Source organism: Periplaneta americana, chromosome 12, assembly GCF_040183065.1.
Source record: "Periplaneta americana isolate PAMFEO1 chromosome 12, P.americana_PAMFEO1_priV1, whole genome shotgun sequence".
Classification (NCBI taxonomy): Eukaryota; Metazoa; Arthropoda; class Insecta; order Blattodea; family Blattidae; genus Periplaneta; species Periplaneta americana.
In genome coordinates this window covers 173609761-173633722 of record NC_091128.1, presented here as the reverse complement: position 1 = coordinate 173633722, position 23962 = coordinate 173609761, and the positions used below count along the sequence as shown (strand labels likewise).

At 37.0% G+C, this 23962-nt stretch overlaps 1 protein-coding gene across 5 annotated transcripts in view; it reads right to left on the bottom strand.

The window, feature by feature from the left end:
• LOC138711219 (1-phosphatidylinositol 4,5-bisphosphate phosphodiesterase-like) overlaps positions 1 to 23962 on the bottom strand; it is a 67960-nt gene that overhangs the window by 32140 nt on the left and 11858 nt on the right. For 4 of the 5 annotated variants that reach the window (XM_069842618.1, XM_069842617.1, XM_069842614.1 and 1 more), the window contains 10 exons: positions 21234 to 21421; positions 13747 to 13806; positions 13542 to 13676; positions 12950 to 13029; positions 11612 to 11747; positions 8840 to 8940; positions 7623 to 7789; positions 7336 to 7546; positions 1965 to 2052; positions 1730 to 1894 (listed from right to left, as the gene is read on the bottom strand). In XM_069842618.1, coding sequence (XP_069698719.1) covers positions 1730 to 1894; positions 1965 to 2052; positions 7336 to 7546; positions 7623 to 7789; positions 8840 to 8940; positions 11612 to 11747; positions 12950 to 13029; positions 13542 to 13676; positions 13747 to 13806; positions 21234 to 21404 — 1314 coding nt within the window. In that variant the 5' untranslated portion in view covers positions 21405 to 21421. Of the gene's footprint in view, positions 1 to 1729; positions 1895 to 1964; positions 2053 to 7335; positions 7547 to 7622; positions 7790 to 8839; positions 8941 to 11611; positions 11748 to 12949; positions 13030 to 13541; positions 13677 to 13746; positions 13807 to 21233; positions 21554 to 23962 lie in introns of all 5 variants that reach the window. The other variant, XM_069842616.1, reaches the window with a different exon arrangement.

Genomic DNA, 23962 nt, shown 5'->3' with positions numbered 1-23962 from the left:
AATATTGTGACAATTTAATAATAATAATAATAATAATAATAATAATAATAATAATAATAATAATAATAATAATAATTTATTTATTTAGGCCCGGTTGCAGAAACACCGATCAAAATATGATTGGCGATCAAGGAGGGTTTGATTGGCCATCAGTTCTATTTCTGTTGCAGAAAGAACAATCAGTGTTTGATCGCAAATCAGTCTTCCATCAGATTTGATCAACAGATTTTTGCTGGTTAAGTCACTGATCATCGATCAAGCAGGCTATTTATGTTGTTCTGTTTGTAATGCAGTTACTGTAATTATATAGTAAATAGTTATAGCGTAACAGTATTGTTTTCGACATAATGGATTCTTCTGATGAAGAAATTTTAAACGAAAAAAAAAATATTATTAAGAAGAGGGCGTTTCCGTGATAGACATGAATTGTTTTTATGTATAATGACAGAGAATTTGAGCAAAGATTTAGGTTAAGTAAGGATTCCTGTGTTTTGTTACTTTCAAAAATTGAAACAAATATATGCAGACAGACAAATCGAAACCTTCCACTTTTTCCTATGAACCAAGTTCTAATAATGCTGAGATTTTATGCTGTTGGAATTTTTCAGGCGGTCTTGGGTTATCTTGTTAGGGTCCACAAATCAACTATTTGCCGAGTAGTTAGGAATGTTACGTATGAAATTGCTTTGTTATGGCAGGGTCTCATAAATCCCCAAACTTCAAATAGGGAACGATTTGAAATCCAGAGAGAATTTTCAGCCATGTCAGGATTTCCAAGAGTAGCCTAATATTGGTTGTATAAACTGCTCACATCCCCATCCAATCACCTAGTTGAAATGATGCCGAACTTTATCGAAATAGAAAAGGTTTCTTTTCTGTGAATATACAGGCAATATGTAGTATACACCATCATTGAAATTCTGGAATGTTGTAGCCCGTTTGCAGGGTTCTACACATGACAACACAATATTTTTAATGAGTAGGTTACGAGCTCCATTTGTAAACAGAGAGATGGGAAATGGAATTATTTTGGGTTATGGAGGCTATGCATGTTCCAATTTCTTGTCGATTCCCCTAGCAAATCCCACAACAGAAGCCCCCTCACTTTTTTTTTGTTTTCTTCATATTCTTTCACTATATTGTAGTCTATATACAAATAGAAACCGCCTGTTTCCTTTCTACAAAAAGCAACAAAACAGCAAAACATTCACTTGTTTTCCTAGTCACCGCCCACTTGATGCATTCCTTTCGCGACTTTTAAAGAGCATCAAATTGGCTGTGGTTGCTAAATAGCGCTGTTGTCAAATGTATTTCTTTCTTAAATCACCAATTAGTAAATTGAGACAAGCTGATTGGAGATTCATGTTTGTGCAACGCAATGAACAATCAAATAAATCAGACATCAACTGATTGGCGATCAGGGACTGATTTGATTTGCGTTTCTGCAACCGGGCCTTAATCTGGCAGACCTAGGGCCAGTAGGCCTTCTCTTCCGCCCAGCCAGACGAGATAGGCAGAACTTGACAGTAAATTTGAGAGATGGTGCACGTAATCTTTATAATTCAAATAGGAGTTAATTGTCAGGCAGAGGAATTTACAAGTGAGACTTCATCTATTGCCAATCAAACTCTGGTTAATCATCGATCAAGGTTCGATCATAAATGATTAACATTTCTGCAAATGGCCAGTAATATTTTTTAAATACTCTGCAACTCCCTATTGTACACACCGACATATTGGGGAGAGGCTCACTGAGCAGCAGGTCCCCCAGAATCTCGTTGCAGTACTTGGCCATCTTGTATTGCTGTTCCTTGCAGCAGTGGTTCTCAAATGACAGGATCACAGGGTAGACTGACGTCACAAAGGCTGTGTCGCGAATCGCACAGATCACGTCCTGTAATGGAATGGACAAGTCAATACAGAGCAACTGGGTACAAGGCCACACTCCACGCAAAGTGACTCACCTTGAACAAGATGTTGGTGCACACGAAGTGGCCGTGTGTGATGATGGGTTCCTCGTCTTCACCGTCCCAGCAGTCGAGCTCGATACACCTGCAACACGCAACACTCTCTATGTGTGGTGTTATGCTGCTGCCACATCCCGTCCAGTCAACAATGCTTCACTACTGAGCAATGTAAACATACTGTAATCTGCAAATTAAGCTTTCAGGAATAACTCCCTGTAAAGTTAATTTGAATAATTTCGAGAGAAAAATTGTTCCGGGGCCGGGTATCGAACCCGGGACCTTTGGTTAAACGTACCAACGCTCTCCCACTGAGCTACCCGGGAACTCTACCCGACACCAATCCAATTTTTCCCTCTATATCCACAGACCTCAAAGTGGGCTGACAACCGTCAAGCAACCAACATTTGAGTGCACACTAAAACTGTGTGACTTTAAATTGTGGTTTTCTGTTACGTGACGTGTATTATGCAAATTAAGCTTTCAGGAATAACTCCCTGTAAAGTTAATTTGAATAATTTCGAGGGAAAAAATTGTTCCGGGGCCGGGTATCGAATCCGGGACCTTTGGTTAAACGTACCAACGCTCTACCACTGAGCTACCCGGGAACTCTACCCGACACCAATCCAATTTTTCCCTCTATATCCACAGACCTCAAAGTGGGCTGACAACTGTCAAGCAACCAACATTTGAGTGCACACTAACTCTGTGTGACTTTAAATTGTGGTTTTCTGTTACGTACAGTGACGTGTATTATGCAAATTAAGCTTTCAGGAATAACTCCCTGTAAAGTTAATTTGAATAATTTCGAGGGAAAAAATTGTTCCGGGGCCGGGTATCGAATCCGGGACTTTTGGTTAAACGTACCAACGCTCTACCACTGAGCTACCCGGGAACTCTACCCGACACCGATCCAATTTTTCCCTCTATATCCACAGACCTCAAAGTGGGCTGACAACCGTCAAGCAACCAACATTTGAGTGCACACTAACTCTGTGTGACTTTAAATTGTGGTTTTCTGTTACGTACAGTGACGTGTATTATGCAAATTAAGCTTTCAGGAATAACTCCCTGTAAAGTTAATTTGAATAATTTCGAGGGAAAAATTGTTCCGGGGCCGGGTATCGAACCCGGGACCTTTGGTTAAACGTACCAACGCTCTCCCACTGAGCTGGATCGGTGTCGGGTAGAGTTCCCGGGTAGTTCAGTGGGAGAGCGTTGGTACATTTAACCAAAGGTCCCGGGTTCGATACCCGGCCCCAGAACAATTTTTCCCTCGAAATTATTCATACTGTAATCTGTCCAATGAACCAATAAAGTGATGTAAATCACAGAACACCAATTATAATCTAGAATATATCACTCTGCCATTTTTAAATATTCATGACACCATATTTAACAGTATCAACAGATCTGTTCACATGGCAACAAACAAAAGAAAACATTCTCCTTTCTTTATTTAAAACGATTTTTAAAAACATATAATAAAAATAAAATAAAAATATTTCGCTAGAACTATTTTCCATAAAATTGAATACAGCTTTGAAATTGCAAGAGAAAAGAATTTTTTTCTTTTTTTTTTTTTGTAAATGGTATACTTTGTCTTCTAGGTAATCCCTGTTTAGGGAAAGTAACAGGGCCGGCCCATCCATAAAAGCTGCGGAGCTGCAGCACTCCCTGCTTTGACAGGAAAATAAAAATAATATTTATTTTAATTTGTAGAAGAATTGTTACAGCTTTTATTGGTAAATTGTTTTATATTTCATCTGGCCGGGAATATGTATTATTATCTTATGCATTATCTTTTTGCGCGTCGACTGTACTGGAATTGACACTGCATTCAAAGTCGTCCTGGGATCTGCAAGGTGGGACAGATCATAGAGAGTGTGTCTGGCTTGGTCAGGGGGTAGAGAGGTGAAGGGAAGCAGAGGGAAACTGCCGCTGTTTAAAACCCATATTTTGCTGCAGTGGCATGCAGAGCCAGGCGACAAGGGAAGATCTTTCCTCCCCTCCCACACACACTATTGTAATGCTACGTCAAATAGATTCTCTATTCCCTTGAAACTTAATGAAAAAATGTTTATTTTCTCTTCACATACTTATTGTTGTAGAATCTTATCGACTTAATATAACGAAATTAATATTCTCTTTTGCCTTATTATTATGTACATATCCAGCCTCCAGCAGAACCTAATATTTGCCTTAACTCAAAATGATTGCATGAGTATAATCCTTTTGATATTGCACGTAAAATACGAAAGAAACTTATTTTCCAGTTTTAGAAAATTGTTGACATCAGTATATCTAAGTGTTGCTTTGGTGTGACGTTTTAGTATCGTAACTTAACCAGTGCAAATGTGCAAGCATGAGTGTGTGTGAATTACAGAATATTAATTTTATTTTTCTCAACTTTCCCTTGCGGAGAAAATTGATGTAATGAAGTGAAATTAAAGGGTCGTTCATTACCTGACTTAAATCTTACTCAAGCTTTATCCAGCCGAAATAGTGCATATATGTAAGGAAGTACAACAATGAAATTTACGCTGAGCATTTGTGGTTGCCTCCTCTTCGATGGTGATACTACATGGACTAGGAGTGGTGTAACAGATTTAGGACATTTGCCCCTAAAAATTAAAAAGCACGAATCTTCGCAATCTCACCTGAAAAATGTTGTTTCATTGGCTATGTTAGGCAAAACTAATATTGCTGCGCAATTATGTGAAACGAACAGAACAAACATTCTCAAAGATAATCAAGAAGTAGAAAAAATCGTGAAATTATTTTAAAAAATATTGATTGTATCAAATTTTGTGGCCAATATGAACTTCCCCTTAGGGGACATGATGAAAAAACGATTCGAAGGACTCTAGTGTATTTCGTGGGTTGCTACAGTCCGTCAGTAATCTAAACGAACCTCTCAGAAATCATTTGGAACATGCCACTGTTTAAAGGTAATTCTAAGACAATTCAGAATGAACTAGTAGATTGTAAGTTGAGTGTCTGCCGATCTGAAATTCAGACTGAAATCGATGGTATTAGTTTTTCTTAGGGATTAGCAAATGGTCCTACAGACATCTCCCAACTAAGTCAGGAAGTTTTGGTTTTTCGATATGTAGTGCATTTATTTTTGTCCTATACTTATTAGTAATGGTATCAAGAAGTGAAATTTGTATGTACCAAAATCTACTGCAGCTCTCCCAATCCATAAGTTCACGAGCCGCCACTGGAAAGTACCGTATTTACCCGTGTAATACACTCACTTTTTTTTTCGATTTTTATAACAAAAAACTAGAATGCGTCCTTTATGCGAGGAAAACATTTAAGTAAAGAAAAGTATTAAAGATGTGCCAGCTAGAATGCTGAAATAATCGATGGAATACGTAATGATATATGGCAGTGGCGGTTCCTCGGGGGAGGGCAGGGAGGAACGTCCTCCTCACATTTTCTTCTTTTGAAAGTAAATACCAAATGAAATCTGTGCCTTGAAATTCGAGGAAGAATCGATAATTTTTAAGTTCACAGCTATAAGAAAAACTCGGTTGATCGAGTTTTAAACGACGCGCGCTCATGTGCTACTAGAAAACTGTGAGAAAGATGCGAGATAGTCTGTGTGGAGGAAAGGCACTCCATTCCTCCTCTACTGCAGTTAACACACATAGACAACAGCGCACTAGCGGCCAGAGAAAGAAGCAGAGTTTTAAAGCGAGTAAATGAACGGAGAGGGAGGAGATCCTCCTCTGAATCAGCGCATGGGCGGGAAATAGAAGCCGACTGGTCGTGCAGCAAGCTCGCTACCGCTGCCATCTAACGATGCTGCATTCAACCGGACTATAACACATCAGGAGGAGACACAACAAAAACAGTTTTAACGCAACGCTATGAAAGACACCATGTAAACTTTTTTTTAAATTATAAATCAAAAATATTATTCATTGCACTTTATATAGGCTACTATTCATGGTTTGAAATTTTCGTGGATATTAGAAAGTTAAAGTCGGGTTTATGTAAAACAAAGAGAAAGTAGTTTTACGTAGTTGGCCCCTGAAATTCACTTCTATTCATTGTTTACTAGACAGGGCAACAGCCAAGTTGCCAGTTTTGTACAAATATATTTGAAACTGAAAGTAGGTACTCCAAACTACATCATTTTTAACATAAAAAGTTAATCGGCCACCGGCAGCTTTGAACAATAATGATAGTATGACTTTACAAGAACTGACATTCTTCAAAAGTATGTGATACTGAACTTGTAAAATGTACATGTGGCAACACAGACCACGTGGGTGGGTGCAGTGTTCTTTCCTCACATTATTTCCCATTCCCATTTCCGTAAAACGGTTCCGATTACAAGTTAGTAGCTAGTCTCTTCCAACACGTGTGATGCTGTAGTGTGCTCGAAAAATGCTACGAGGTTGTGAATTTCCTTGTAATTGTTAATTTGTGCAAATATTCAACAATGAATGGAAGTGAAATCATAATATATTTTGGACAATTTAGGAAACTCAGTTTACAAGAACAGATTATTGCTATACAGAAGGGAAGGCAAACCCCAACACTACCTGGTCTTACATGTATGCATGTAGGCTAATTTGTAGCATGTTTCATTCAAGAAGGTGTCATTTAGTGCTGTTAATTTCTTTCCTCCTCTTAAGAAATATGCAGGAGCCGCCACTGATATATGGGCTGCGACTAATTTATATGTCGATTGTGTACACTTAAGATGATCGATAGTTAGCAGCAGTTGTATAAACAGATGATAACTTGTAACAATGAATACAGCAACAATAAGACAAGACACTTTATTGTTATTATTAACACTAGCCTTACCTCATTCACTGTCAGGTCCAGCATCACTGTTATCATTTGTCACAGATTCAAATTCCTCTATGCATCTATTATGCAGGGAATTTTTTTTTATTAATTTTAACGCGAAACATTGGACTGCGTCCATTATGCGGGGGGCACCCCTTATGCGGGTAAATACAGTATTTAATAATAATAATAATAATGATAATAATAATAATAATAATAATAATAATAACAACAACAACAGAGTGTTCTGTTTGTTATCAGCTACCTTCCATATGAAAGATAATTCTTAAAATTGAAGTGTAGTCATGCAGCACGTATGGATGAATCCAGAAATGCATATAGAGTGCCAGTTGAGAGATCTGAGGGGAAAAAGACCTTTGGGGAGGCCGAGACATAGATGGGAGGATAATATTAAAATGGATTTGAAGAAGATAGGATATGATGCTAGGAACTGGATTAATCTTCCTCAGGATAGGGACCGATGGCGGGCAATGAATCTCCGGGTTCTCTAAAAGCCATTTGTAAGTATTAATGAGAAACAAAGCAACAAGATGTGTACCTGCATCCTGAAAGCAGCACCTGACGGTACATCTCAACAGAGGAGCGTCCTCCAATCTGAAGGCCTGTTAGGTACGTGTTATGTGAGCTGTTGATGTAGTAGTGTGCCAAGGGCTGATCCATGTCCATATAAACGTCTAGGTGGCCTAGGACCACCGGCGCATTCTCATCCGACATGAGGAAGCGCATCAGCCCATCCCGTGTCATCCGCCCTGTGGACAAGCCAATCACATCTCAGTGCCACACCCTAGTTTGCACACATGACTCCAAAGTTGTGACGTCACTCACGCTCGCTGCGCGCGTTGTCATCCTGTTCGTAAGCGTTGATGAGCTGCAGTGTCCGTTTCTGGTCATATAAGGGGTACAGGATCTCGTTCAGCCGTGGGTCCCTCTGTTTCTCGTTCAGGAACAGCATCAACTGGCCCAAGCTCATCGAATTCGACTTGCCCTGCGTGCTGGACCCGTAAACAACACAAGTAAACTGCATGCCCCACGTGATGCACAACCACTGAAGTATTGAATAGCAAGCATCGTCTGATGTTCTGGAGTACTGAATAGCAAACATCGCCTGTGCATGTTACAATCAGACAGCATGCCTCTTGTGGTGCAAAGTCAAGCATGTAGCGAATATCAAGCCTCAAATGATGCACCAATCACTCTCAAGATGTATGGATACAACAATCACTAGAGAATATCAAGCCTCATATGATGCACCAATCGCTTTCAAAATGTATGCATACAACAATCACTAGAGAATATCAAGCCTCATATGATGCACCAATCACTTTCAAAATGTATGCATACAACAATCACTAGAGAATATCAAGCCTCATATGATGTACCAGTCACTCTCAAGACGTATGCATACAACAATCACTAGCGAATATCAAGCCTCATATGATGTACCAATCACTCTCAAGACGTATGCATACAACAATCACTAGTGAATATCAAGCCTCATACGATGCAACAATCACTAGCGAATATCAAGCTTCATATGATGTACCAATCACTCTCAAGATGTATGGATACAACAATCACTAGCGAATATCAAGCCTCATATGATGTACCAATCACTCTCAAATGTATGGATACAACAATCACTAGCGAATATCAAGCCTCATATGATGTACCAATCACTCTCAAGATGTATGGATACAACAATCACTAGCGAATATCAAGCCTCATATGATGTACCAATCACTCTCAAGATGTATGGATACAACAATCACTAGCGAATATCAAGCCTCATATGATGTACCAATCACTCTCAAGATGTATGGATACAACAATCACTAGCGAATATCAAGCCTCATATGATGTACCAATCACTCTCAAGATGTATGGATACAACAATCACTAGCGAATATCAAGCCTCATATGATGTACCAATCACTCTCAAGATGTATGGCTGCAACAATCACTAGCGAATATCAAGCCTTATATGATGCACCAATCACTTTCAAAATGTATGGATGCAACAATCACTCAAGTATTGAACTCACATTGATTTGAAGAGGTGTTCGATGTCGTGCCTGGGGCAGACCTTCTGGTAGAGATGGTAGAACTTGTCAAATGTGAATTCTTCTGGCTCTATTTTATCATTCTAGAATAAGAGCAGTAACCCAATCATGTAACACAGACAACAGCTTACCATTGAAAGTGGATATATGCAATAACAATTACCACTACATGCACTGCACAATTGCCACCCAAATATTAAGTAACTGTAATATGTTACTGCAGAAATATTATGTTTAGGTAAAAGTAATGTTAAAGGTAGGAGGTATGCACTAGATTGGCCATCAGCATGATCTGGCCACTGTGCATTCTCAGATTGAAGTCCTAGCTCAGAGAAGAAAGCTAAACTTAGATAATTACAGTGATTCTTCATCACGTTTATGCATTCTCCTACTAAGAGTTTGTCTTGCAAAAGACAACAAGTTTTTCTAGGGCAGTCGAGTATGCTTGTAACATCTGAAGTATAGGGAGTTAGAATCCTAAGCTTTCACAGTCAACTATTTAAATGAATATTTATTTATTTATCTAATGGCTGGTAAATTGATTATAGAATCATTAACCTTCAAAGAAAACAACAAGTGAACACATATTAAGAAACAATTTTATAGAAAAATCATCGTCTTCCTGGCTTCCCAATAGCATTCCACTTCTGTGAGTGACTGGAGGCCAGAACATACTGCAAGGTGATGTTGGTCCATCTCTGTATTAGACTTACACAATTTGCAAGATGGTGTCTCCATTATCTCAAAACGGAAAAGGTGTTTCGCCAGTAAATCATGCTCTGTTATTAGACGAAAGAGCGCAACTGCACTTTTTCTTGGGTGAATTGGTATTTTCAGAATTGACTCTCTCCAGTGCTTCTCAGATGTTCTTGAGGCTAGGTCTTGTAGAAGTTGTGTCTTGAATCACTCTTTTATAGCTATTTTCACAGGCTGGAATGACATTGGTTTTGGGTAGGTTAGTGGGAGCCGAGCTTCCATAGATTCAGCAGTGACCAGGTATCCACTGTAGAGTAATTGTTTATTGTTTGCTGCAAGATCTTTTGGTATATCTTGGCAATGTTTTATCTCTATTGAACCAGGCCGGAAAGTTGACTAATTGACTGGATAGCCATTCTATTGTCAGAGAGGATAACAGCATTACTGAATTTACCTGAGTGAACTGTGAGTTATAATGCCACACTAATTGCTTGGATTTCCCCATCAAAAGCTGATGTATTCTGGCCTACAGGAATATAAAATGAAAACAGGCTAGGTACTATAGATTCCAGCTCCCGCATTCAAGTGTCCAGCTATTTTGGATCCATCAGTGTAGATGTGTAGCCAATTGGATCCTGGGTACCTGGTGTGGATGGTCTCGAGAGCCATGACCCTTAAACTTTCCTTGCCAGTCTGACTTTTAGTGAAAACTACCTCAAGATCTATGGAGGATTTAACAGTCGTAATTTCAAAGAGGATTTTGCAGATTGAATATGTATATAAAATCAAGGAAATTAAAATTTCCAATAGGTTTCGATGCCATACATATTTAAGTATAGTGAGGATCATGTAAGAATAATTCCTAAAAGTCTAATTTGGCCGTCTCTTCAGTGTTGCCAACTAATACCAGATATCACCAAAGAGGGTAAAATCTGAATGTCATGTACTGTAATAATAATAATAATAATAATAATAATAATATATTGTTAACAATAACAATGTCTTGCTTATTTACCACATCTCATCTTTATGTTGCGAGATGTTTCCTAAATGGTTCAATAATTTATTTATGAAATAGTATATTTTCCTCCAGGACTTCTCGCATATTATGTTGGTAATTAGGATTAGCATGATCTGATATTACAATTTATTTTGTGAGGCAACATGAAATTTATTGCTTTGAGTAAAGAGTTTACGATTCATGAGACCTAACCTAAAAATGTATATACTTACTTACATTTTCATCAGTTTGCTTTACTGTAAACCGAAATCATTGCTACCAACATAACAGAAAATAACTGCCAGTTGCAGTTTTTGTCAGTACCCGAAATTCGAAACGAAGTTGGTAAAAGAAAATTCAACCTGAGAGCTAGAAAATCACTATAATTCACTAGCATATTTAGTAATAATGGAAAAATGGTTAGGTTTCACCCTTGGGGTATTAAGTAAGCTGATCTGGACTATAATATCATACACAATATAGAAATATAAATATTTAAACTTCGCAAAATACTGGTTTACTAATAACTGTAGGTAGGTAAGGGAGGGGGAGAGGATGAAGTATATTTACTTTAAGGTTATAAAGAATAGTAGTAAAGTCATTATGATAAATAATTAATAATCAAATCTCATTAGGTATTTCCTAGCATTGCTGATGTCTTCCAGTGTTGTTGTTGTTGTTTTCTAATGTCAGGCGTTTGACAATAAAGTCATTTGACCTCTTGCACTCCAATATTTTTCAAAGATATTATCATGGCCAGCCACTGAAGGCACATATTTTGAGGTGTTCCGAATCCATTTCTTGGTTTAAGTCGCACAATGGGGAGTTAGGGGACTGATATATTCCAATTCTATGCAGGTGTTTGGCCAAACAATCATGGCCTGTTGCCAATCTAAATGCAGCTACAGACGATTTTCGTGGTAAATCGGGAATTAACTGTGGATTATGATGCAGAGAGTTCCAGTGTTAACAGGAAAGTTGTGCCAAAAATGTCGAAAGGCAACCTGGTGGCATTGGGAGTGGGGGGAACACATTGATGTGTGGGTATTAATTATTACCTTGCCTTTGGCGAGTCCCAGAGCAGACAGGTACTTGTATACATGTTTCTCATTTCTGCCTGATGTAAACGTCCGGGCCACAACTCTGACTGGGATTTTCCCCTTAGAATCTGTGAGAAAGCGAAGCCGCATCCAGCTGTGAATCAGAGCAGACAGGTCGAGTCCTGCTTATAACAACATACTGGAGATTTAGCTCTATATTAAACAAATGACATCATTTTATTTTAGGAAATAGCAAGAGTTTGTGTGTTTATATTTCTTTTACACCAGCTTGTTGTAGTGTTTATGTGTTTTTTTAAAGAATTTTAGATAAGGGCGCAAATATACATAGTAGCTGACACACCCTTTTTAAACCTCACTAACTTCTTTTACAGAGGAAGCAGACAGAAGTCTTTCTATATTCAAACCATAGATGATTCATTATGGGTATAATATTCAGGAAGGAGGGGATTAATTAAAAAAAGGGACAGGAGATTTGAAAAAATCCCTATGTTTGCATTTAATGTCTACACAGAAATTAGGATAAATAAGTTCAATTTGTTGTAAGATTTAAGTGTTTCTAATGAACAGAATGAAATAATAAGATATAAAAAAAACACACACACACAAACAATCATATATGTATAGATAATATATTACATGCTATGATGGGCATGGAGGTAGAGCTGTATGCTTTCATGGTCTTGGCACTAAAACAAGATGATGTGGTGAGCACCGTGTTCATAAAGCCTTTTTCCGTGATGCTACAGCCCATGAAGGGCCAAGACTGACCAGCCGGCTGCTGGTCTCACGTCCACATGCCGAAGCAGAGGTGGACGATCATCCAACCAGTATGAAGGTATCGTGTGGTTAGCATGATGATATCCCCCAGCCGTTATAGCTGGTTTGCGAAACAGAATTTTCGCTACCTATCATAGCTCCCCAAGTGCATCACGATGATGAGTGGGCATCAGTCCCATACACTGGCCGAAATTTCACGAGAAAATTTCTTCCCCCATGAGGACTCGAATCAGCGCGCATTCCGTAACGCAATTCCTAGGCAGGATGCCTTAGACCACGACGGCATGGTGCAGGATAGATCGCCTTTTTATCCCCAGAAAAAAAAAACCAATTAGAATATGAGTAGACCCTAGGACTGTTCTGGAAGTTTGGTAACGAGAAAAATTTATGCAATAGAATTTTTAATGTTCGGAGAAATGGAAAAACCCCAGGAAACACAGACATCCTTCAATCTCGCCCACTAATGTGGAATGAACTCTAGTTTGCGAAACAATAAGCCCATGCTCCAAAGTACTTAGTTAGAATCTTGTATTACGAGACCATCATGTAGGTACTCACTGTTTCATCACACTGGTGTTAACACATACGTTGATCATTTTATTGTTGTGCGTGATCTTCCGCAAGCCTTCCTGCCACATCTAGCATCAACCAGCCATGCAACAAACAGAACAGGAATAGCTGCAGAAATATAAATTCACTATAAACGATTGAAGACCACTGAAATGTGCTTCGCAATGCTAGCAGCAAATTGGGTCCGGGTACAGAAGGCAATGGATAAGGGAAATTGAAAGATGTGTAAATAGAAATCATTGTTTTATTATGCATAAAAGGAAATAACTTACATTACTCACAGCTAACAGCCTTCAAAATAATTCCCCAAGGCTTTCACACATCTTTGCCAACAATGATGCAGGCACTGCGTGTGTGATTCGTCTATGTGTACCACCTCTCATCGAAACGCTTCTTCAATTGCGAAATGAGATCAAAGTCAGGCGAGTAGGGAGGATGTTCCAAGATCTCCAATTTTCACGTATGACTGCTGTTCAACTTTACTTACATCCATCTTGGAGCATAGCCTCTAGCATACTATTATAACCAATGATAATTGCAGCACAGGAAGTGCCATGAGGTTGATGCAATAAGAACTCACCCCAGCTGTGTGTACGTCAGGGCACACAACGTTCTGATAGTTGATATTGATGTAGTCAGTGCCACTGCAGATGGTGAGGATGCGCTGCTCTACATCATCACCAAGTGCCGCAAGTGTTTGTCGCAGCCGATCATTCTGTGACAAAGCAGCAAATTTAGCCAGAGCCCTCTCTCTCAAACATCCACTCATAAATTGTGACACTTACCTTTGGTAGAGTACCTGCCCGCACTTCACTCACTTGACACAGGTCAATAACATCTCCATCCTGCAAAGAAACACATTACACACCGTGTATAAACTTTACATTCAGTGAAGAGGACTGAGGTATAAGAATACCTTGCATCAGCCACAATGTTTAATACACGATACAGTGAAACATCATTTATCCGAACTAAAGATAGCAGAACCATTTCAGATAACATGTTGTCCCACCCCCCTCCAGATAATCCAGGGGTACTATTTTCAGTACCGTAGTGAAAGGAAGATGCTATGAACATGAATATGAATATTTATTATCTTCATATAGTGGTGGTGACCCCCACACTACATGTAGAGGAGGGGCTGTAAGATGCATGGTTCAACACAACAAGTGAAATACCGAAGCAGCTTATCTTACATGAGTTATTGTAATTGTATTGTTATTGAAAATAAAGGTGTTATTACATATAGTAATAAATACAAATATTTAGGTGTTACAATCACAGATGATGGAAGGAACCATATGGAAAGAACGTTTGAAGAAAGGAAAATATGCAATATCCACTCTTAATCAAGTATTATGGGATAACAAAATCAGAATTGAAACTAAACATAAAATTCATAAATCAATTGTGAGAAGTACAACTTTATATGGGGCAGAAACTTGGCAATTGCAAAACGCATTCAAAAATAAATTTTTGGCCTTAGAAATGGATTATTAGAGACGATCAGCAGGCATTTCAAGAAGAGATAGAATTAGAAACGATATAATCAGAGAGGAAATGCAAGTTAAGAATGATTATTGTAGAGGATGTTTTCACAAAACAACTAATATGGTATGGGCATATGATGCAATTGAATACGGAAAGATTACCAAAGTTGGCATATGATTGGACCCCATCAAGAAGAAGAAAAAGAAGAAGACCTATGACAACATGGAAAAAGAGCATTTTGGAAGCTATGGAAAGAAGACAATTAGGAGAAGACCTATGGAGAGATGGAGGGGAGTGGTATCGTGCAGTGCGATACATTTATCAGTGACTGTAAATTAATTGTCAAAAGGCATTCTAAACTGACTAATATATATATATATATATATATATATATATTGTATAAGAAAACGATGACAAAAGTAAACAGGCCATATCTTTTATTTATTACTTGCCATAATTTTGTCAGTAAGTCACAGCATTAATTGTGGGTTCTTCTCCCAGAAAATCAAACAGCAACCTCTTCTTCTGTCCCCCTCCTCCCACCAAAAAAAAAAAAAAACAGTGGCCACAACTCTTTTAGTTAAACATAACTGTTTTAATTTTCTGGGGGGGTTGGATAACATTTGACCAATTAACGTCATGTAACTGGTAGTGAATTTCTACAGTGTTTGCATTTCTTACACAACGAACTCAAATCACAGCACGAACTTCACAGCAATAGGATTTTCGTACTGCTCATTTTCAACAGCAGCAGAATTTTCGTACTGCCCATTTCCAATCAGTACTTCAGAATAATTATTCACAAGGACTCACAAAGTGGCACACATCTTTTTTTTTTTTTTTTAGTTGGTTATTTAATGACGCTGTATCAACTACTAGGTTATTTAGCGTTGATGAGATGGTGATAGTGAAATAATATTTGGTGAGATGAAGCCGAGGATTCGCCATAGATTACCTGGCATTACCTTATGGTTGGGGAAAACCTCGGAAAAAACCCAACCAGGTAATCAGTCCAAGCGGGGATTGAACCCACTCCTGAGCGCAACTTCAAACCGGCAGGCAAGTGCCTTAACCGACTGAGCCACGGTGGTGGCTGCATATATCTTCCCAATGGTTCACTTTAACTGACTTGCTTGTATTTAAAAAACATATTGGTCCGACAAGTTAGCATATAAATGAAATAAGTATAAAAGTCCTTCAATAATAATAATAATAATAACAATAATAATGATTTATTTTAGCTGGCAGAGTTAAGGCCGTAAGGCCTTCTCTTCCACTCAACCAGCAAAAAGTGTATATACATATGCATGAACTTACAAAGAATCCAACAATTTGATTTAGATGAGAGTTACATGTATACAAAAGTTATTTACAAATTAAACAAAATACTATGAACTATTAATTAAACATTGAAATAAACTGTGTAGCAGAATTAAACTAAAATACATAGAATGTTAATATATTTCAAATAATATTAGATAATAGAAAGAGATTATTACGAGACAATTAAAATACAGCACAATCCTGATGATGTCTAAAGAAAAAAGTAACAATGTAGTCAGTGATAGTTTAAATCAGTATGATTGGAGTGAAATGCTAATAAGGTTATCTTTTAAGCTGTTCTTAAAGGTGTTTATTGTCTTGCAGCCCCTAATACTTTGTGACAAGGAATTCCATTGACGCGAGGTGGATATTGTAAAAGATGATGAATAACAAGATGTTCTATGAAGAGGTATACTTAGCGTGCCACAGATAAGTGATCTGGTATTTACGTCGTGGTTAGAGTATAGATAAGAGAAACGAGACGAAAGGTAATTTGGTGTTGAAGTGTGCAGAATTCGAAAGAGTAAAGACAAAGAGTGTAAAGTTCTACGTTCTTTAAGTCAGAGCCACGAGAGACTTGCGAAGGACGGTGATATGTGATCATACCGTCGGATGTTGCACACGTATCTGACGCACATATTCTGAGCTCGCTGTAACTTGACTGACAATTCAGAACTTAGGTCACTTAAAACGTCACAATAATCGAAGTGCGGCGTTACTAGGGTTTGCACTAGGGTAAGTTTTAGTTGCTGGGGCAAGAAGTTTCTCAAGCGACTCAAACAGTGAATGGAGGGACAGATTTTTTTTATCGTTTCTTTAACTTGAAAATTCCAACTTAGATTATTATCAAAAAAGAAGCCAAGATTTTTTACGACAGATGAATAAGGGATTAGCGTGTTGTTAAGGGTAACAACTGAAAGATTACTGTTATTAAGGGAGTTAACTAAACGCTTCTTACTATTTGTTTCTACCTCATTCAGTTTTTCCTTCAAGTAACCTCTCTTTTTAATCCTAAGTGTACGACTTGCTTCCCGTCTTTCATTGAAATAATTATCTCTCTTCTCCTCAACTGGATCCTGTAAGAATTTCAATTTTGCCTGTTTCCTTCTTTCTACTACCATGCAACAATCTTCATCAAACCACGGTTTCTTTTTCTTAGTTTCATAATAACCTATGCTCTGTTCAGCTGCAATTTTGATATTGTCTCGGATATTTTCCCACATGCTATTAACATCTAACTCTTTGTCAACTTCGTCGGAACTTGCTAATACGGCAAACCTATTTGAAATTTCGACCTGATAATGTTGCTTAGTTTCCTCGTCCTTTAATTTCAAAATATTGAATTTAGTAATATTAACTTGTTGCTCAACTCGCTTGGCTACTGATAATCTTTCTCTTAATTCTCCAATCACCAAATAATGGTCAGAATTACAGTCTGCACCCCTGAAAGTTCGAATATCTACTATACTAGTATGTCTCCGTTTATCTATCTTAGGAAATTAAACGCAGAATAAATATGGGAAATGCGTGTTATTATTCGGTTGAGAAGCTCTTATCATCCAGTCTGCTGTCCAAAAATCTGAAAGTTAGAATTTATAAAACAGTTATATTACCGGTTCTTCTGTATGGTTGTGAAACTTGGACTCTCACTCTGAGAGAGGAACATAGGTTCAGGGTGTTTGAGAATAAGGTGCTAAGGAAAATATTTGGGGCTAAGCGGGATGAAGTTACAGGAGAATGGAGAAAGTTACACAACACAGAACTGCACGCATTGTATTCTTCACCTGACATAATTAGGAACATAAAATCGAGACGTTTGAGATGGGCAGGGCATGTAGCACGTATGGGCGAATCCAGAAATGCATATAGAGTGTTAGTTGGGAGACCGGAGGGAAAAAGACCTTTAGGGAGGCCGAGACGTAGATGGGAGGATAATATTAAAATGGATTTGAGGGAGGTGGGGTATGATGATAGAGACTGGATTAAACTTGCGCAGGATAGGGACTGCTGGCGGGCTTATGTGAGGGCGGCAATGAACCTTCGGGTTCCTTAAAAGCCATTTGTAAGTCAGTAAGTAACTAAACGCTTATGTCCAATGATTATGGCTTGAGTCTTACTTGGATTAAGTGCGAGTCCGAAATTGGCCGCCCAAGTGGAGACAGTGGCTAGGTCACAATTTAACTTGTCAATCGATTCATTGATCATATTGGGTCTGGAATTATGTAAAGTTGTAGGTCGTCGGCATAGAGGTGATATCGGCAATACTGTAAGTTCTTTGATACGTCATTAATGTAGATAGAGAAAAGTAGTGGTCCTAATACGGAGCCCTGTGGCACTCCCGCCTTTGTGCATCTCCATTAACTGTCAGTAACTGTCTTATTAACCTAAAGAATGATACAAAAATTACATTAGGTCAGAACACAAAGTGCTTGTACCATGAACTTCAGAAAATGTCAGATGCTTTACAAATCTTAAAACCTATTAACAACGGGAAAATTAATTTAGTTGCCGAATAATTTTATATAGCTAAATTTCTCGGTAATAATACTTCTTTACTTAATGAACAACTACCTAATCTAAATAATTTCTTTATTCAAGTCGGCCAATAGGAGCTCTTCTTGCTGCAACATGTATCCCCCACCATTCACATCATGATGTGGTTCTTTCATATGTCAATGCACCAGTCAACATCATGCAACTGGCCACGATGCATCGGATTCTTCCATGGGATCAATTTTGTAATTTTTCCATTTATTGGACACATTTCCACTTTGCTCTGTATATTTTACATTTCTTTTTCACTTACTTAAATGTTTTTATTGATTCTTACAGATTTTTAATACGCTACCCATATTTTGCGTTGTGATGACTGCTGCAAAACTTTACCCATTTTAACTATGTTATTTTCATGCATCTATGCTGCACACATGTTCTTCTAGTCTTCCATTTAATGTATGGTTTTTGCATTTCAATATTTAAACTCTGTACAATGATTAATCACTACAACCACTACGGTTTTATGTGATTATTATTCCATTATTTTGTGATTCATGTAATACTGTTTTTAATTCATCACTAGACATCGGATTTTTAGGCACTAAAAATTGCAGTTTTAGGCGCCTAAAATAAGCTCAAAATTTGTAAAATTAGGCTCTATTTTAATGAAAATAGGCATTTTAGGCACATCAAGGTATCATACTTATTTCTTTCACTGAAATTTTTAGTTATACACTAAAATACGCACAAAAAGTATGTTTAAACATTAAAAAAGAATACTATATTATATTTATAAACAGAGCTGCACAAATTTAATATATTGAAACTAATGAAATAATGATTATTGATATCAAGATTACTCATTTTAAGTTATTGAAATTCAGTTCCATGCTCAGACTTTATTATAATTATCTGCACAGTACACCACCAGAATTTTTTTCTAAATTCTCCACAGTTAACCTTTGCCTTTTGTCACCGAGAATCATTTTGAAAGCAGGCGCAAAAATACAAAGTTCCACTTATTGTTGCATTTCCTGGTAGTGTTAACACTAGGAGGGCCATTCTTTTAAATATTTTGTAACGGTTTACCCTACTAATTCGCAGTTTTACGACTTTTCATAAATATTTCAAAAACGCTCTTTCTCCAAAAATTGTGATTTTATGACACTCTGAAGGGCAGTACAGCTAATCGGTTTCAGACCGAAAACAGTCATTTTTATAGTATAGTATATCTCTGAATCGGTAGCAGCACATGTTGTGATTGTTGCCTGCTTCAAAACTAAGGTTGGTTCTTTGTCGGCATTTATGCCTCCAAACATGTTAAGTTCGGTGAAATCTATTGCGAGTGTCGTGAGATTCAAACATTTTGTTTCCTTTATCAATGGTTTCATGGCCGGTGTGAAGCGAACTTTCCACTTTTTAAATGCCTTAAATTTCGCAGTGAATGCATGTATAAATTATAAAAAGTAAGAGTAAAATGCGAAAGTTTACAGTGAGTTAGGCATTTTTAGGCGAATATTAACAAATTAGGCTCTAATAACCGTTTTAGGGCATTTTAGGGCACTATAAAAGTCTTTGAATACCTTTCAATTTCCATGAAACACAAATATTAATAATTATTTTTACTTTTCTCCTAAAGAAACAAAATAGGCATTTGCCCTAGAATCCGATGTCTGTTCATCACCTCCATATTTACATTATGCAATTATCGAATCTTATTGCTTTGCCACATTTTTCTTGTCTTTATGCTCGCAGTACCACTATAGTCCCGAAGCTGTTATTTCCGGCGTGACTCCGCCTCTTTGCTTATGTCTTAGAAAGTGAAGGCTCTATAAAGTCTAGGTAGGTAGTATCGTTCGCCATTTTTGTTCTTACATTGCCGAGCTACCAGACGAGGGATCTATTTGCCACACCGTTCAACATTATCATGTCGTAGCTCCTATGATAATAAATCAAATGCACTGTAATTCAGCAAATAATTGAGCGGCAAATAACGTCTTCGTGTGCTTTCTGCGAACGCCAACGAAAGAGCTAAAATGGCGGGCGATTATATTAAGTATTTATCGAGCCTTAAGAAATGAATCAGCGAATCACAAGATGCATACGTTTAAATGTAGCCGACCTGCAACGAGATTGGCTGCTGGAAATTAGAACGATGGGACTACAGATCTGAAGATGCCATTAATTGGCGAAGTGCTTGTGACGTTTTGATTGTATAAATGACCTAATGTATTTTTTATATCATTGTTTAGATTAATAAGACAGTTACTGAAGGACTTTTATTCTTATTTCATTGACTTGCTTGAAGTTACCAATTGATGGCTCTTAAGGCTCATTCACAATGAAAATTAAACATAACGTAAACATTAACATAAGCACATAAACATATGCCACAAACTTAAGTAGCCAAGGCCCATTCACAATGAAAATTAAACATAACATAAACATAACACGTGTGTGGAAACAAACATACCGAATCAACAAAACTACAGAATCTATTACATAAAAATGGAGAATTGCACAATGACTGACGATGTAGCTATTGAATTTATGTTCCTAATAACTACAATGGCTTTCAATACGTGAAATCAAAGAAACGGAGATGTAAAATAATCAACTTTTCGTCATATGATTCCATGTTGCGCGCCTAGCTATCATCACGGCCAATAGATCAAAATATTGCCTGTAGGCAAAGCCCATGAGATGTTAAACAAAAAGTGAAAACACGCTTTCCGCTTGTGTACTGTTTCCAAATCGCATAAACATGAGCATGGAAGTTTGGAGTTTGCAAACTTTCATGTTAACGTCTTATGATTAAGATTAAGTTAATGCTTACGTAATTCATTGTGAATGCTTTCATTAAATAACATGGACACAAGGTTTTATGCTTACGTTATGTTTATTTTTAATTTTCATTGTGAATGGGCCTTTATTCTCTGAATATCCCTAATAACACACTCACCCGCGTCTCACTCTTCCAGTAGATAAAGAAGCCATACTGGTCCACCCTGAATAGACATCTGGTCTCATAATCTATGTTCTCCTTATCCTCAGTCCAGCGATCGAAGTAGCAGCCATCAAGCAAAGGTTCAGGCACAGGGATGTGCCAGTTGAACTCAGAGCACTTAGTCATGCCACTTGACAGTCACCCTGCATCACAATTCTGTATGTTTACATACTGTATGTACTGGTATACTGGTGTTATAGTGTCTGTAGGACGTTCCAGATTATGTATATACAGTATACTCTCGATTATCCAGGCTAATGACCAGGAAGAGATACCTGGACAATCCGAAAGAAAAAACGGATAATACGAAAGTTTATTATTTTGCATGTACCATGTAGTATATAGGCCTATTTGGTGAATAAATACTTTTAAATCTATCTTTAACTTCATATTTACTGTAATACACACAGTAGATGTGTATCATTTTACACATACTTTGCATACTTCCACTCGGTAATGAGTTTTGGAATAATATTCTGGGGAAATTCCACAGATAGTAACAATATATTTCTATTACAAAAAAGAGTAATTAGAATAATAGTAGGTGCCAAATCTAGGGAATCGTGTAGGGCTATTTTCAAAAAACTACAAATAATACCCATGACTTGTCAGTATATCTTTTCATTAATAATCTTCCTCGTATGTAATCGTGAAAACTTTGTAACTAATTCAACAGTTCATAGCATAAAGACACGTCAAAAAAATGACTTTCATACTCCATCGGCAAGTCTATCGTGCTATCAAAAAGGAGTGCGTTATATGGCAGTAAACATTTTTAATAGCCTCCCTATCGATATAAAAAATGAAACTCAAAACATAAAATTATTTAGGGTCAAATTAAAGAAGTAACTAATTTTTCACGCCTTCTATTCTGTAGGTGAATTCATGACATTCAATAACACTTCATGAAATTGATACTAAAACTCTGTGTTGTACTAGTAGACTATATTGTAAATCTCGTCTGTATATATTTCATCTAGACTGTGACTATAAATTAACATTTTATAATAGTATTAAGTTTTTTGACTTGTTCCATATTCTAGCTGTAAGCAATGTATGAATACCATGGAATGTTAATAAATACAATACAATACAATACAACACATAAGATTAAAAATTCCCTTACAATTTAAGATTGTAGAAAACAAAAATAAATTTGTTTTCCCATCCCCTCAACAGGGCACCATTAACTTCGAAGCAGCAAAACTTAGTTCACAATCTACCACCTTAACTTGAAGTCCAGTATAATTTTTTCATGATTTCTTGTCACTTTATATTAATAAGCAATAAATTATTTTCAAGTGTAAGCCATTCACGGGCAATCCACAAGCCGGATAAACGAGCATATACCAAACATCTGTACTGTTCAGTCAGAACATGATAACTTCAAAAATGGCCCTTTTACCTGAAAGTGCAGCCCTATATAAAAAACATTCTTTCGTTTGGTATAGCCGTGATATCTCCATCTAATCTTATGCTAGTTTCATTCACATTTGTATGTAAACTAGAATTATAATTTGTATAGGAAAAGTGAAAATAAAAATGCTTGTATCTGAAAACAGTTTTTTTGGAGTTATCATGTTTAACCAAACACCACAGATATATATAATATTAGTGGCTTGTGCAGCAAATACTGCAAACTAAGTTCATTAGACGTTCAAATAAACATTTTTTAGATTTATTTTCAATGAAGAATACCAGACGTTCTGAAAGTTATTTGCTTCCATAATAATGAAAGATACTCTCTCTCGAGCCAATACTGAAGAGAACCACGCATATAAATGTCTAGACTACACCGCCATTAAATGAAAAAGACCCAATCCCACTTGATTAATAACTATAAAAATATTTGATTTTTAATAATATTATTATCTTACGTAAGTTTTATAGCTTTCAGTAACATATACTATATAGCTGCCACTCAGTAAGATATAGAAATCAAAATCTAATTTAAGTTATTCTCTACATCTACTTATATAACCCCAAAACGTTTCACTTTCATATCATCAATATAGCATTAATATGTATAATTAATGAAAAATAGTCACATCATGGCATTAACTACAATATTTCATTTCTAATGGTAATAATGTCATCAAACCACCTCAAGTTTTGTAGTTTTTAATATCCAATACACAGCTGTACTCAGAAAATTACACACCGCAGAATCAGACCTGTAAATTATTTTTAGTAAGTCTTGAAGTTTTTAATAACCAATTTAATTTGAGCTCTAAATATGTCAGCATTCTTGCAGGTCATGGCCTTCGTGTAATATTGTTTACTGTAGTGTGTGTTTTGTTTTATTCTGAAATGCAATTAGCTAGTCCTCAAAACTGACGGCAGATGGATTTTAGAAAACAGGAAAATTATGTTGAAAATTGACATTTCACTGAAAACTACTATTTTTCTGAAAAACTTTGAGTTCCAAGCTTCAAAATGAGGGGTCATTTATTAAAATCCGTTCAGCCATTTTCCCGTAATTTCCATTACCAGTTCAAATTATATGGCACCACTTATGAGGCAACTAGGCCAAGAGAAAATGGGGTAGGGTGGCCAGTTATATATATAGAAAACAGGAACATATTATCTACAGATGATTACCCAGAGCATAAAATTTATGTTCAATGACACATTAAATCGAATACTAGAATAGTATAGATTTTTCGAATGAAAATTGAGGGTTC